Consider the following 15,466-nt stretch of genomic DNA (forward strand, 5'->3'; position numbering starts at 1 on the left):
GAGAAGGTCCAGAGGAGGCCACAAAAATGATCAAGGAGCTGAAGGACCTCTGCTGTGAAAAAAAGTTAAGGGAGCTGGGGGTGTTCAGCCTGAAGAGAAGGCTCCGGGGTGACCTTATTGTAGCTTTTCAGTACTTAAAAGGGGCTTATAAAAAAAGATGGAGAAAGACTTTTTGCTCAATCAGATAATGACCAGACAAGGCGCAATGGTTTTAAACTAAAAGAAGAGAGATTTAGATGAGAGGTTAGATGGAAATTCTGCACTCGGAGGGTGGTGAGGCACTGGAACGGGTTGCCCAGAGGAGGTTGTGGATGCCCCATCCCTGGAGGTGCTCAAGACCAGGTTCAATGGGGCCCTGGGCAACCTCATCTAGGGGGAGGCATCCCTGCCTATGGCAGGGGGCTGAAACAGGGTAGTCTTTAAGGTCTCTTCCAACCCAAGCTGTTCTGTGATCTTTTCCTCAACACCTTCAAAGATCCCAAAGGGCCCAGAGACAGGGTGAAGCCACCTGTGATGGGTGATCACAGCCAGTCATGGCAGGCAGGAGCTGCCAGGGGGCTCCTGAGGAGGCCAGGGCCCAGCGCTGCCTCAGGACAGAGCCCTCACAGCCAGCATCCTCTTCCTCACCCCTACAAACAACCCCTGAGCTCAGGCAGGTGTTGTGGCGGTGGGAGCCACCCAGGATCCCCCCATAAACACACATACACATGTATATGCACATATATACACTTATATATGCCTAGTGACAGGATGAGCGGGAATGGGCTAAAGTTGTGCCAGGGGAGGTTCAGGTTGGATATTAGGAAGAACTTCTTTACCGAAAGGGTTGTGAGGCATTGGAATGGGCTGCCCAGGGAAGTGGTGGAGTCACCATCCCTGGAAGTCTTTAAAAGACATTGAGACGTAGAGCTTAGGGATATGGCTTAGAGGAGGACTGGTTAGTGTTAGGCCAGAGGTTGGACTGGGTGCTCTTGGAGGTCTCTTCCAACCTAGATGATTGTGTGATTCTGTGATATACACATATATACACACAAGTATACACATATACACATATGTATATACGTATATATGTATACATGTATATATGTGCCTGTATACACATATACACATCTATACACATATATACCCATATATACACATATGCACACACATATATATGTATTTATGCATATATACACATGTGCACACGCATATAGATATGTATTCATGCATATATACACACATATGCACACACACACATATATGTATTTATACATATATGCACATACACACATATATATACTTATTACACATGTATACATGTGTATATGTATATACATATATACATGTATAGGCACATATACACGCATATATGCGCATATACACACGTCTGAATGTATATATACAAATATACACTGGTATAACCATATATATACACATATACACACATATATACGCACATATACACACATATATACGCATATATACACACATACACACGTATATACGCACATATACACATGTATATACGCATATATGCACATAAAGACACATATATACGCATATATCCACATATACACGCACACATACACGTACACACACCCACAGCCCCCACCCCGCCCTCCACCGCCTCAGTGAGGCCCCGCACGTCGCCTCCCCCCTCCCTTCCCCCCCACCGCTCTGCGCATGCGTACAACGCACCGCGCACCCCCCACCCCTCCCCACCCCTCCGCGCCGCCAGAGGGCGCCGGGACCAGCGGAGGGGGCGTGGCCATGACGAAAAGGGGCGTGGCCTAGCACAAAAGGGGCGTGGTTTTGGCGCAAGGGGGCGTGGTCGAGGCCCCGCCCCCCGGCGCCATGGCCCTTCCCGGCATTCCCTATGAGCGGCGGCTGCTCATCATGGCGGACCCGCGGGACAAGGCGCTGCAGGACTACCGCAAGAAGCTGCTGGAGCACAAGGAGATCGACGGCCGCCTCAAGGAGCGTGAGTGCACACCGCTTATAGCACCCGGAGCCGTTAGGGAGGGGAGCCGTGAGGAGATTCGCGGCCCCTCAGGCGCCGCCGCCGCCGCTGCGCTTCGTCACGGGCCTGCTCCAGGCCTTGTGCTGAGGCACCGGGGCCTGCGGCTGCCTCACGGCCCGGCCCCCGGCACCTCACGGGGCTTCTCCGGGTGCTGCTCGTGAGGAGGGGCACGGAATCCAGCGCAGCGCTGAGCTGGGGCCTCAGCAGGGCATGGCACGGGGGGATGGCGCCTTCCCGGTTCTCCTCAGAGCCCGGCTGCCGTTAAAATCCACGTTTTAAATACCATTTTGGGGTTTTGGAGCCCCAAAATACTTAATTCTGTTTTTTTAATGCTGCCACGCTCTGCTGTATTGGGCAGAGTCTCCTGTGCTCGCAGCGGGATGAGTTGCTGGGTCCCGCCTGCTGTGGGAGGGCCTGGTGCCGCGTTCCTTATAGATTAAAAGTTACCCAAATCTGGTGTTTCTTTCCTTTCCTAGTGAGGGAGCAGCTGAAGGAGCTCACCAAGCAATATGAGAAGTCAGAGAATGATCTTAAGGCATTGCAGAGCGTCGGGCAGGTATGTGGGAGGAATGGGGGTAGAGCAGCCTGTGGGGGTGGTTGATGGGGAAGTTGTCCAGAAGTAGCAGTTGTCAAATCCACTTCTGGGGTGAAGAAAAAGCAGGTGGAAATAGTACAGCTAATGGCAAAAGAAGCCTTACTGCATACAGACACATCAAGCACATGGGTTAGAGAAGTTCTCTGTGTTTATCCTGTTTAACAGAGATGTTTTAAAGAAATTTTCTTGAAGCAGGATAGAGAATTTAATTTCCAAGTCAGCAGTTATCTTCCGTGTTCTGAAACATGTTAAATATCATTTGGCAAGGCTAATTTATCTGTAGGCTAATATGGGATTTATTCTTTTGCAGATTGTTGGTGAGGTGCTTAAACAGTTAACAGAAGAGAAATGTAAGTACGCTGGATTGTTTCAGGCTTTGAAATCCTGAAAATAATCTTTTGCAGTTAAAAACTTGTCTAAAGATTTGGTGGAATAAAAAATAAGCATATCAGGGATGCGAGCATTAGCAGAAAAATATAATATGTCAACTCAGAAGTGTAATTCAGAGCAGTGCATCAAGTAAACTTGACCTTTTATATGATTTTTCTCTCTCTAGTTATTGTGAAGGCTACGAATGGCCCAAGATATGTGGTTGGCTGTCGCCGTCAGGTAGCTGATTTATGTGAATATTCTTAAAATGTTTGTTTTGGTCTTGAATATTAGCATTGCTTTGGATGAGCCCTGTTCTTAATGGGATTAAGTGTTTTGTTTTGTTTTTTTTAAAGCTGTATATGGCTACTTTATAAAGGGATCTGTTTGTTTTCTCCTTTCCTAGCTTGTGGTAGACTAATTTCATTGTAGAGACAAAGCAGTCCAAAACATTTCTGGAACCTTGCATGTGTTTATCTTTTTCATTGGTGTGAAGCTCTGTCTTTCTGCCTGAACTTGAACTCTGAAAATTAATCATCATGCCATCGAACTGTGTGAGGTCTCCCTTGCTATGCTGTAAACATTACCCGGGACTGTAGCTGTTATGCAAAGGTTTAGGTCTAGTGTAGCATAACTGTATGTTTAGTTATGTTTTTATAATGCTTTTTTAGTCTACTTCCATAAATAATTATAGGCAAGACCTCTGTTCTGAACACATTATCAGGATTTTTTATTTTTATTTAATGACTTTAAAAAAGGCTTCAATGCTTCCTAGTTTGTAGGACAACCCCTTTTTCAGCTACATAAAATTTTATAAAAGCTGCCCAACTTAATACGGAACCATGCTTACAAAATAATCCATCTTATACAGTCAGCAAGAACCAGTTTAGGGGTACTCTTTATTTTCTATTTCTGTACAAAAGTATAAGTGATACATCGCAGACATGGCTTAAGAACTGCTGGTTGGTTAATTGAGCATTGGAAGCGACCCGCTTCCAGTAATTAAAACCCTGTGGATCAGCAATTCCGTACCAAAGCTATCTATTGCTTAGGAGCCACAACTCTTAGTGAAAGCATTCGGCAACTGCAGAGCCATTGTGGGCAGAAGGGAATCTCTGATTGGATTCAGCTAGACTCATCCCTGACTGACATATTCATCTTTGCTCCTATCTACGAATGAAATCTGCTTTCTGAATAGGATTGTGTATCCTGAGAAGGCAGCAGCGTTTTATTTAGCTGTCTTACTGCACAGATAAGTGTAGTTTCCTTTAACAGCTGTGACCTCTCAGTTCACCTCAAACTGATTTATTTTGTGAAGGTAACTGCAGTTGCAATTTTAAAGCCTCATGATTAGTATAGCGTGTTCTGGCATATTATATAAATAACGAAAAAGAGTTTTTTTTTTTTCAGTGAAAGGTACGCCAGTGTAGTATTGGTGCTACAGTTGGCTTGTCTTTCTGCAGGGAAACTGATCTTCATTATGGAATTTTCAGTTCTGAACTGTTTCTGCTGAAAGAAAGAAAACGTGTTTGCAAATTCTTTGCAGTACCCTGGTTCTCTGAATTAATTTAAGCTTTATACCTGGAAGTTAATTTGAAGTACAGCATACTAATGTGCAAGTTAACCCAACTCTATTTTGATGATTCATCTGTGATGGAGTTGTGGTAGCTGAGGGAGAGGTTGAGGCAACCAGGAAGTGGCAGACTGGGGAGATTTTTATACTTGAAAGAACTTCAAAAGGTTGTTGTTGCTGGGGGGGGCGGTCTAGCTGTCAGGAATTTCAGGTGAAGGCCCACAGTTAACAAAACTTAGGAGCAGGCAATGAACAAAACTCCTGCAGGAAGCATTTTCTCATCGTGTTGACTGTCAATAGATTGTATTGTATTTTTTTCAGTAACAGTGGATGTTTTCTCCTCCTAGAAACAAACTATTTGGGAAATAGGAGTGTCAGTGTGTCAGTTGATGTAGTATAAATCCATTTATCTATGACTTTCCTCAAGAATATGGCTGTGGTATGGTTCTGCTTGCATAAAACATCGGCAGTAATTGCTAGTATTGAAATGCTCTTTAAATGCATACTTGTAAGCTTCAACCCTGTCAATATGTTATGGCACAAACTCACTATTTTCTTTCACAGGAATAAAGAAATATCTCTCTGCAACACATGATAGGCTTGACAAGTTAGTCTTGAGGTTCAGAACAAAGATAAATGCTGAGGAATAAATTGTTCTTGGATGGGTCTGGCCTTGCAGCATGTACCCTGCAGTTTATTCTGGAACAAAAACCACTCTTTGATCTTAAAAGATCCTAGATTTGACAGGAAGAAGCCTAAAAAAAACCCACATATCCATGATTGTTTTCAAAATGCCGAAATATCAAGGTAAATAACTTTGCACGGTGTTTTGCAGCCTACAAGAGCTGGGTTTTGATCCAGCTCCTTGTGGCTGTGCTGAGAAAGGGGATCCATAGAGCTTCAATTAAAACAAAATTACTTCCCTATCTAAAGCGCACTTCCCAAGGAATTCAGGGTCAATTGGTTTCTTTTTGTCTTTTCGATGCAGAATGACTTAAATCTCTTGAGCAGTGTTGAATCTGATAGAAATACCAGCTTCTACATGCTTCTTAAGGTTAGGCAGCTGGAAAGTGGGTCTTATCAGTGACTCGAGTAACAGAGGAGTGACAGCTTGATCCTAAACCCTGCTAGAGACTAAATAACCCGTGCTGGCAAGGGCCCTTATAAATCTCCCGGGGGGGGAGATGGAAAGCTTCAGGCACTGCTCGCAAACAGTTGTAGAAATCTGTAGAAATGTGTTCAGATGCCACGTTAGTAAAGCTCAGAAAAAATAAGTTTTATATTCATCAAATGTAGATTGAGTACCTTTAAAAAAAAATAAATCAGTGACATGATAATTTTTTTTATGATTGTTGTTGTTCAAGTCCCTATTGTATGAGATGTGCAACTGCAGTCCTAGACCAGGTTTCTTAAAAGCAAGGTGAGAAACAAAAATTACTAGTTTTAAATATAAAACTAATTGCCAGCAGGTAGCACGGAGTCCTGGAATAGGATTATAAATCTCAAACTTTCTTTTTAAAACTTAAAAAAAATAATAATAAAAAATCTTGTAGAAGTGGAGTAGGCAGACAAAAACTTCTGAGGCAGATGAGTAGGGCATCTGAGGTAAATGACAGAAAAAAAAAAAAACAACAAACAACTGGAACAGCTGACTTTGAAGATGAGAGATAACTGGATATGTGAAATTAACAAACAATGAAAGGCTGGAAGGAAATAGGTCAGGAACATCTATGCACCCTTTCTGACAGGCCAGAAATGAGAGAGCCATTGACTAGACTGGTGGCAAGTTCAGGCTCAAAGGGGCAGGCTGCTCCTTGTGTCCTTAAAGGATTGCTTGCTCGTTCTGAAACAGCTGGTTCCATCCCGTGCTGGGCAGAGGGGAGGGCTAGATCTCTCACTGCTCTTGTCACACTGACGGTAGTTAAAAAACAAAGTGTATGTATGAATTATGGTCTAGAAAACTATTTTCAAAAGTAGCAGAAGTTCAAGATCTCTTTCAGCATTAAAAAATAACTTTCTCTGGCCTCTTCTAGCTTTTCTGTCTTCTGAATGTGGAAACTTCCAGGTTCGTTGGTCTATACCAGCTCCTGGCTCACTTTGTGTTCCCATGGCCAGCTTTTTCCCAGTTCAAGCATTCCCAAAAATGGTGGTGAGGGACAGGCAGTGTTTACTAGAGTAGCTGCTTGGCATGTAGCTTAGCAGCCTTGTTTCTTCTCGCGTGTGACTGAGCAAAGCCTACAAGTTACAATAAACATCTTGGCTAAAACCAAATGTTGTTTTGGAACGTGGTTCTAACAGAAATACCTTCTTTGTCACTAGCTTGACAAAAGTAAGCTGAAGCCCGGGACAAGAGTTGCTCTGGATATGACCACTCTGACTATTATGAGGTGGGTGTCTGCTCTTACAGCTGCTGTTCTGCTTACATGGAAAGGGGAAAGAACACTGATCTGAATAGGTTACACCAAAGTTTGAATAATCAGTTATATTTTGTAAATATTTTCTGTAAAATGGTGCTTAAGTAAGGACTTTTTGTTGTGGAAAGTCAAGTATCTGTCAACTAGCTTAAAAAGCAGTTGGCTACTCATTTAAAAAATAATTTCCTTTACAACTCAGCCATTTCAGCATCTTTTTGAGCTTTTGTTTCAGTTTTCTGTAAGGCTTTTAAAATTTTGCTACGTGTATTTCTTAACAAATGTTTGTTTTGTTTTAAGGTGAAAGGAGAATAAACAACTTTCATACTTGCTCTAGGAATTATTGCAATAACTGTATACATGCCTGCACAATTAAATATGCATACTCTTATTTTTTTTTTTTATTCCAGATACTTGCCAAGGGAAGTGGATCCACTGGTGTATAATATGTCTCATGAAGACCCAGGGGATGTTTCGTACTCTGAGATTGGAGGGTTGTCAGAACAAATCAGAGAGCTGCGAGAGGTATCTGCTCTCTCAAAACGCTTACCAAGTAGTGGGATGTGTTCTGAGTGAAGTTTTTCAGTGTTTAAATGTTTTATTGATGTTTATCCTAAACTACCATGAGAGAGGCTGTTAGAGGATCCTGTCAGATGAGTGCTTTGTGTGTTTCATTAACTTTTTCTATGCTAGAAGATAACTTGTGAAGTGATTTTAAATGTTTTTCAGCTTTGCAATTGTGTTTATGGCAAACAGCAATGTGATCCAGGATGCTGGTGCACTCACACTGAAGTAATTCTGTTAGTTTGGGCATCAGTGCCGCAGGCTGAGCAAGCCTGCCCAGGAATGTGGGTGTTTGAAGACTCACTCATGCTGCTGTGAGCCATCTGACTATAACAGAGATTGTGTGCTGTGCACACACCTTACAGTAGCAGAGAAAGATTATTCTGAACACCACATCCCAATTTTCAAGCTGGTTATAACTCATCTCTGCTGTTACAGGAGCTGGGATTGAAATTTAAATGAAGAAAATCTTCTAAAGAAGAGGGTTTGAAAGATGCAAGACCCTTTAAGCTAAGGGAGCACTATAAAGTCAACTGAGAGGGCGTAGTTAGGTGTGACAGCCAACAAACCAGGCTAATTCTGCACAGAAACAGCTAAAATTGCTTCAGGTAGTTGTATTACAACAGTGGGAAAACATGGTTTGAATGAATGTCAAGAGAAACAAGGGCAGGACTGTGGATTGATCAGTTAGATCAATCAGGTGCTTTCTTACTCATCCGTTTCTCATCCAAAAATATGCTGCACAGATAGCTAAGAATACAGCTATCTAGAAAACAGGCTGGCAAGTGTTCCGTTAGCTTCCTGAGATCACTGATCTATTTTAAAACTGAATCAAAGTCACTGTTTTTCTGTCTCTTCACAGGTAATAGAATTGCCACTCACAAACCCAGAACTGTTCCAGCGTGTGGGTATCATACCTCCAAAAGGCTGCCTGCTCTACGGCCCCCCTGGTGAGTGATTCAGTGTTGATATCTCTTAGCTCCTGTGGCTCCCACTCACTGAGGTGGGGTGAGGCTTAAGGGTGATGTTCAGACTCGTTAACCTCTTGGGTAATTAGCGATGCAATGCCCCCCATATGCCGCTTCTGTGGGCGGGAGCACATCAGGAGAAAATTCAGGGGGCAGCCAGAGCACTGAGATGTTGTTCCCTTTCGGTGGATCTCAGAGTATAAAAGGAACAGAGTGGATTCAGTAGATTTCAGAGTATAAAAGGGTGGCAGTGCAGCTCCCCCCATCCCACACCAAGCCCCTGACAGACCTTTCAGACAGATAAGAACTGAAATTCTCCTAGAATCAAATGGAAACGAAAGCTTAGTGGTCATGCTTGGATGCAATAGCCTTTTTTGTTTGTTTTAAAGTTGCTAACGTAATGTTGGGTTACTAGTTAAACATTTTTTGTCCTCTTGTCTGTGCAGGTACAGGGAAAACACTTTTGGCCAGAGCTGTTGCTAGCCAGCTTGACTGCAACTTCCTGAAGGTAGTTTAACCTTAATTCTGCACGCACATGTGCTTAATGTTTGCTCTCCAATCTCTTCACTCGTGTTTCTTATGCCTTTCAAAAGGTGGTGTCAAGTTCAATAGTGGATAAGTACATTGGTGAAAGCGCTCGGCTGATCAGAGAGATGTTCAACTACGCCAGAGATCACCAGCCGTGCATCATCTTCATGGATGAGATAGACGCTATTGGTAAGGCTCGTGGTCTGGAGGATGGCTGGAGGCTCTTTTTAGCACAAAGCAGCTACAGAGCTACTGTCTGTCTTCTGAACAAAGATATTTACATGCTGTGTTTTGAGAGGAAACATAAAAGAGCAAAGTGGTTCAACTTCCTTCTTGCTGGAGCTATGACAGCTGGCTGGGAACCATAATGATTCATATGTGGCTTAGATTTTTCCAGCTATATGAAACTACATTTTAGAATGTGTGTGTTTAAGCAACTCATCCCTCCCTTCCTCTCCCCCGTTAAAAGGGGTGCCTTATTGTCTTCAGACATAGCGTTATGTGGAGGCAGAAGTAAAGGATTGTAACTGAGTTTGGTATTCTGCAGGTGGCCGCCGTTTTTCTGAAGGCACCTCAGCTGACAGAGAAATTCAGAGGACTCTGATGGAGGTGAGTGCCTGAACTCTGACTGCACAATGCATGGTCCTATTTAAGATGGAGTTATAACACAAGTGTGAATTGTTACACTGGAATCTGGCTTGGTAGAACTTTTTCTGAGTTAATATCTTCAGCTAAATTGATCTAGATGCTGCTTTTCTAAAAGGTAGCTGCATATCCTCCTAACTCGACTGAATCCAACTTGGAGACTAATTGAAAGAAAAAATGCTTTTAAATTTGCTAAAATAGTTTGGGAGTATTTTTTCTTCTTACTTCAATATGATTCTGTGTACTGCATTTCTTTGTTTCAAGGGCCTCCTCTTAAAAGAGGAAAAGGAGAGCTTGTCTCTTATTCCCAAGACACTTGGTTCACAAAATCTTTGAACTTGTACAGTTTGATTCCTGAAACTAGGACCGTTATTTCTTTGTTTCTGCACTAAATGTTGCAGTGAATCTGGCTGTGTGGAGAGAATTTTTAAAACACTGGTGACAATTAAGAATTCTAAAGCTAGGGAGAGACTTCATTGGCCTGTGTATGCAAACAGTTTGTCCAGTTCAAAAGAATGTGTCTGCCTCACATAAAGAATTAAATCATTGTGATCGAAGAACAAGTACTTCGGATCTTCACAATGAAATGTCTTCATATGTGTATTAGTATTCTAGAGGCTGTTCTCCAAGTCTAATTTGAATGTCCTGGACTTAGTGTATTGCACTCAGAATGTGTCAGCCAGCCACTGAGTCCTTTAGTACTTGCACTGTTTTCATTGCCGTATTGTTTTAGCCAAGTCTTTCACATTTGAGCTCTGCTTTGTTCGATATCTTTTTCTCTGAATGAAGCATTTTCAGTGGCTCTTAAGCTTTCTTTTATTGGTTATAGAATATGCAGGAAGCTGTGACCTTTTAGAAAGCTTGTAGCATTTTTCCTAATTTATTTTACCACGTTTATTAACTTGGTGGAAGTACATATGCAGGAATTAAGTGCAGTAAATAAGCCAAAACCCTCTAGCGTGTTCTAAAACCAAACTTCTCTTTCTTCTAGCTGTTGAATCAGATGGATGGATTTGATACTCTGCACAGAGTTAAAATGATCATGGCTACTAACAGACCAGACACGCTGGATCCTGCGCTTCTGCGGCCTGGAAGGCTGGATAGAAAGATCCGTGAGTTACTTCAGCACAGTGACTGGAAGGAGGATGTCATCTGTGTGAAGTGTGCTGCTTTCATTAAAGCTGTAATTCTTTCCAGATATCGATCTACCAAACGAACAAGCCAGATTAGATATTCTGAAGATTCACGCAGGTCCTATCACTAAACACGGTGAAATAGGTAAGTAGAAAACTGCCTGGGTGTTCTACTTTGGTTTTTAGAAGTGTAAGGAGGGTTGTTAGACCGACTCTGAGGCACTTGGGGTTCCTATCCTTACAACGGCAAGAAAACTTTCCCTTCTCAGAATTCTACTTTAAAAAAAAATAATCCTGATTGAGTTGTGCTAATCCTCCCTTTGCAAAAGATAAGTGCATGTGTTGAAAATGAGCCTTAGAGTGCAGCTGTAAACCAGCAAATGGGCATGATCCTCATCAGTTAGTTTCTTTTTTTATGAGGGAATAGCTTAATGCAAGCAAACAGCATTACCTTTAGCCAAAAAAGAAGTCCTACTGCAGGAGTCTGAGAACAAAAGAACTTCTAAGAGTCATAGAGCAACTTAACCTCGGAGTATGGAGATGGCATAACGAAAACCTTGTTATCTGAAACCAAGCTTGTCTTTGCTGGTTATTGCTGTAGAGAGCCTTCTCCAGAGGGGAGAAATATCTGTCAGATAAAACGGGGAAGGTTCATTTATACAGCGTTACTCTAAGCTTCTCCAAAGTCTTATTCTCACAGTAAAAGCTGCAGAGCCTTCCTCGAGAAAGCTGTAATTGTGATTTGACTTGAAAACAATGTTGGCTGCCTTTTATTTCGGTATGGCTCTGCAGACCCTGCCTGCCTGTTCCCAGCCCTGTGCTGCCCCCCACTCCGCCCCCGCCTTTTTGCTGACATGAGCTATTCAGGCAGCCAGGCAGCATGATCTGGATAGTGGAACTGATCTCGTTCACCATCTGGCTGCACAAACAGCTGCAGCTCAATAGAGAGGGTGGCTCAGGAGCAGGAATGAGCTGGGGGAGGGTGAGAGGGATGAGGATTGCCTTTCTTAGCAGCAGTGTTGGTTTAAACGTGCATCAGACTGTAGCTGAAGATACAGAAGATGCTCCAAGGCAAATCATGAACCTGAGGTAACGTACTTCATTCTTTCTCTGCATCTTTGGGCACTGGAATGGAAGCAGGGTAGGAGCTTTTCCTTTATATCATGTAGCAAAGTGAGATGTAAGATGCTGGCTAAACTTCTGAATGTGATATCCTGGAAGGAAGTCCCAAATGAGCCAAATGGGGTGTGAGCTTCATTAAAATCTTAAGATTGACCTGTCCCAGGTTCCAGCATGAGGTTCTCCTGCTCTAGTACTGGTGCCTACTGAAGACTTGAACTGACCAAACTTTGCAGCTTTTGATATGGCTTTAGTCCCCTGTCACTCCTCCCCCCAGCGTGCTACAAGGAATTAGCAAATAAAGAATTTCTAGTCTCTAGGTCTTTCTGGATTCTAAGATAAAAGCTTCCAGTTCAAATGTTTTGAGTTTCATCCATTAGGTAAACTGTTTCAAAAAGTTCTGCAGAGAAGTCCTGACTTTTTAATGTGAAGCCTTGCAAAATGGCTTTTTTTAATGAGCAGCACTGAAGGCTCAACAGTCTGTTTTAGAAACTCATTACAGAAACTATAACCAGGCTTCCTATGTCAAGGCGTTTAATGCCTTTTGGAGATGCAGTTATAATAAGAAAGGGACTGAGATGATCACTTCCATTTAAATTTTCTGTTTTTGTTTTGCTTTTTACATCATTTAAATGATGATAACGTTTCCTTGATATGTGTTTTCTTGCGTTTTATGTCAATGCTTGTAACCTCAAATTAGTGACTTTGGGATTTAACTACATAACATGAGCTTTTGGCTGAGGTACCTTTCCTTGTTAATGAAAGGGAGAATACAGCAGATTGGTTCAGCTGATTAAATTTATCAATCTGGTAGTCAGCTATCTATTTGCACTGAAATCAAAGTAAAGTGTTCCTTTGTTAGCTGGGCGTGTGTTTCAGTGGTATCCATAAGGGGAAATGTGAATTTATTTCTAATTGGCACTTGTGTTTTGTGAATAGATTATGAAGCAATTGTGAAGCTTTCTGATGGTTTTAATGGAGCAGACTTGAGAAACGTCTGTACCGAAGCAGGTATTCTCTTTGTTCTTAATTTTGATGGGCTTGTTTCATGCTAAACATTTGAGCTGTTTCTCACGTGCGATTAAAATCTCATGAGTCGATTAAAATCAGGAGGATAGAAATACTGAGCTGGAATATGGTCCTTGCATGCTGGTGCTCACTTTTTGTACCCCTTTCTTAAGGGGTGGACAGCACTTACTGGAAATGCTAGCATCTCATCAGTAGCAACATGCCAAAACAGTTGCTTACCTCACAGCATGTCCCATGTGTCTAGACTGTGAAGCGTAAGCAGCCACGTGGTGGTATGCCCTGAAGCTTGATGGAATAACTTGAACAAAATAGCTTTTCTTCCAAGTTTCCTTATGACCTATACAGTCACGATGGACTTGATTCTTTACATCTTCCCTCTAAGGTTATGGACAAGTATCTTATTGGGTCTGCCAATAAACCAGCTAGACATACAGATGTTCCAGCTGATGTGTGCAGACCTGCTGGCAGTCAGGAGCAGTAGCAGTGCAGTGATACAGCATTATACTCACTAATATCCCCTGCCATGTACAGGCTGGATCCACACAGAATTACGTGGGTGTAGGCACCATCCTGTGACATGCATGGTATAAAAGTTCTCTCCATTGTTTGGAACTTGAACTACAGAGGGGAAAAAAGGCTATCCCATGTCTGGTTTTAACCACTTTTAACTGGCCAAGCACCGTGACACATGTCGTTATAAGAATGAGATGCATTCCAGAAACACTGGTAGTACCCATTTTTCTCCTTTTTGCAGAGCATCCAAGTTTTTCAGTACCTGCATGTTGGGAGAGTTAATAGTATGTTTTTTCGCTTCATAAATTTATTGTACACTTAAGGTTTGCCTACATTGGAAAGCTGAGTAACACAATTAAAGTTGTTTAAAGTGAGTTGTACATTTTGCTGATCGCTTCAGTGACTGTGGTGTAGTTTAATCCTCTTCCCAACTTCACAAAAGCTGCATGTAACAGTCTGTGCAGATAATGTAGCTTGGATCCTTTCCACTTAAGTTGAAGTGAGACTTCAGGTACTGTATTTCTGTACTGAAAGGAGCACCAACTTACCCTTGCTGTTAAATTATTCTTTGCAGGTATGTTTGCGATCCGCGCTGATCATGACTTTGTAGTTCAGGAGGACTTCATGAAAGCTGTTAGAAAAGTGGCCGATTCTAAGAAGCTGGAGTCCAAGCTCGACTACAAACCTGTTTAAGTTAACCATATAATTCAGGATTGACTGCAGGGGACATACTGGGTTAACGTCTAAGAAGAGAAATAATGTACCTCTTGATTGTTATCATAAGGTGTTTGTATAACATGTAGCTAGTAGTTTGGTAACACTAGTTGCAAGTTGGCTACAGAAATGTTTTCTGTACAACTCTGAAATACAATACTCATTACAGCCCAGGTTAAGTAAAACGCGTGGAGATGTGTTCTCATAGCAATTATGGTGTGACTTTATAAATGTGCCTGGATGAGTTAGCAGTCTTCAAGAAAGTCAATTCATTTCTTGGTTGTTGTTTTTTTTTATATCAGTAAATTTCCTTTCATCAAACAGTTGAATAAAATAATAAAACTTGTTTAAATTGGCTTACCCCAGTGTACCTTCTCTGTAACTCTCTTGGAGAGAGTTAAATCATGTGTCTTCAATATTTGGAGAGGAACTTTTCTTTCTGGTGTAGTGAGTATTTATTTGAGTCCTGTGCTTTACATGTCAAAACATAGCATCTTTTTTTTTATCCTTGGGGACAAAGGAGAGAAAATCAGTGTTTACTCCTTCAGTGCTGAAGTCAGGAAAGAGGATTTAGCTGAGCTAGCTTTAGTTATTGCACGGAGTATGAGAACTGAAGAAGTCCTTTAAAATGTTTGCTGTCTTCCCTTATGCTAGGGTAAGTCTAATGCTAAATACCAGTTTATTGACAAAATGTCTAAGTGGAAGTGGAGAATCTGAGCTGGATTTCCTCTCCAAGTTCCCCTTTCAATTACTTCATCCAGTCAGGAACTTTCTGATATGCTTGGAACCTGTGCTGCTTTACACTTGAAGTGGCATATCTAATGCTCCTGGAGCTCTCAACATGCTTTGCGATGCATCTTACAAGGCTGGAATTTGGCCTTCTGTGGGCTTGGCTTTGTGCTCCCTGGGAACTTTCTGCTGCAGCTGTTTGAGTAATCATTCAAACAGAAATAAAAACGTGGTGGCTAACCTGTTCTTTTTCTTAAAGCCTTCTGTCACTATGTATTATTTCTGTTTTCTAATTAGTTCCACTGAGAGGGTGTGTGTGGAGATGGACTTACTGTGTGCAGTGGAACTTACTGAAGTGTTAGACTGGAACAGCAGTGTACTAGACTGGACTTCTGGCTACTTCTCACTATTCTAATTGGATTACTTTGGGCATGCTCAGCTGTCAGACAATTACATTAAATTAACTCTAGGCTCTCTGGGTAAGGCACCACTGAGCAGCATCTCCCTGGCAGTTTTGACAACCAGCATTGTATTTCATTCCCTATCACTATGAGACAAAGCAGAGGCAGGGGAA

At 42.1% G+C, this 15,466-nt stretch overlaps 1 protein-coding gene across 1 annotated transcript; it reads left to right on the plus strand.

The window, feature by feature from the left end:
- The first annotated feature begins 1,803 nt into the window (after positions 1-1,803).
- On the plus strand, positions 1,804-14,523 carry PSMC6 (proteasome 26S subunit, ATPase 6). Its single transcript, XM_027457736.2, has 14 exons — positions 1,804-1,963; positions 2,479-2,558; positions 2,908-2,947; positions 3,154-3,206; positions 6,859-6,926; positions 7,361-7,475; positions 8,377-8,464; positions 8,929-8,990; positions 9,076-9,199; positions 9,558-9,619; positions 10,647-10,767; positions 10,853-10,933; positions 12,847-12,918; positions 14,024-14,523. The coding sequence occupies exons 1-14, from the start codon at positions 1,837-1,839 to the stop codon at positions 14,140-14,142; spliced, it is 1,212 nt and encodes a 403-aa protein (XP_027313537.1). The 5' UTR covers positions 1,804-1,836; the 3' UTR covers positions 14,143-14,523.
- The last annotated feature ends 943 nt before the right edge of the window (positions 14,524-15,466 follow it).

Source organism: Anas platyrhynchos, chromosome 5 (genome assembly GCF_047663525.1).
Source record: "Anas platyrhynchos isolate ZD024472 breed Pekin duck chromosome 5, IASCAAS_PekinDuck_T2T, whole genome shotgun sequence".
Taxonomy (NCBI): Eukaryota; Metazoa; Chordata; class Aves; order Anseriformes; family Anatidae; genus Anas; species Anas platyrhynchos.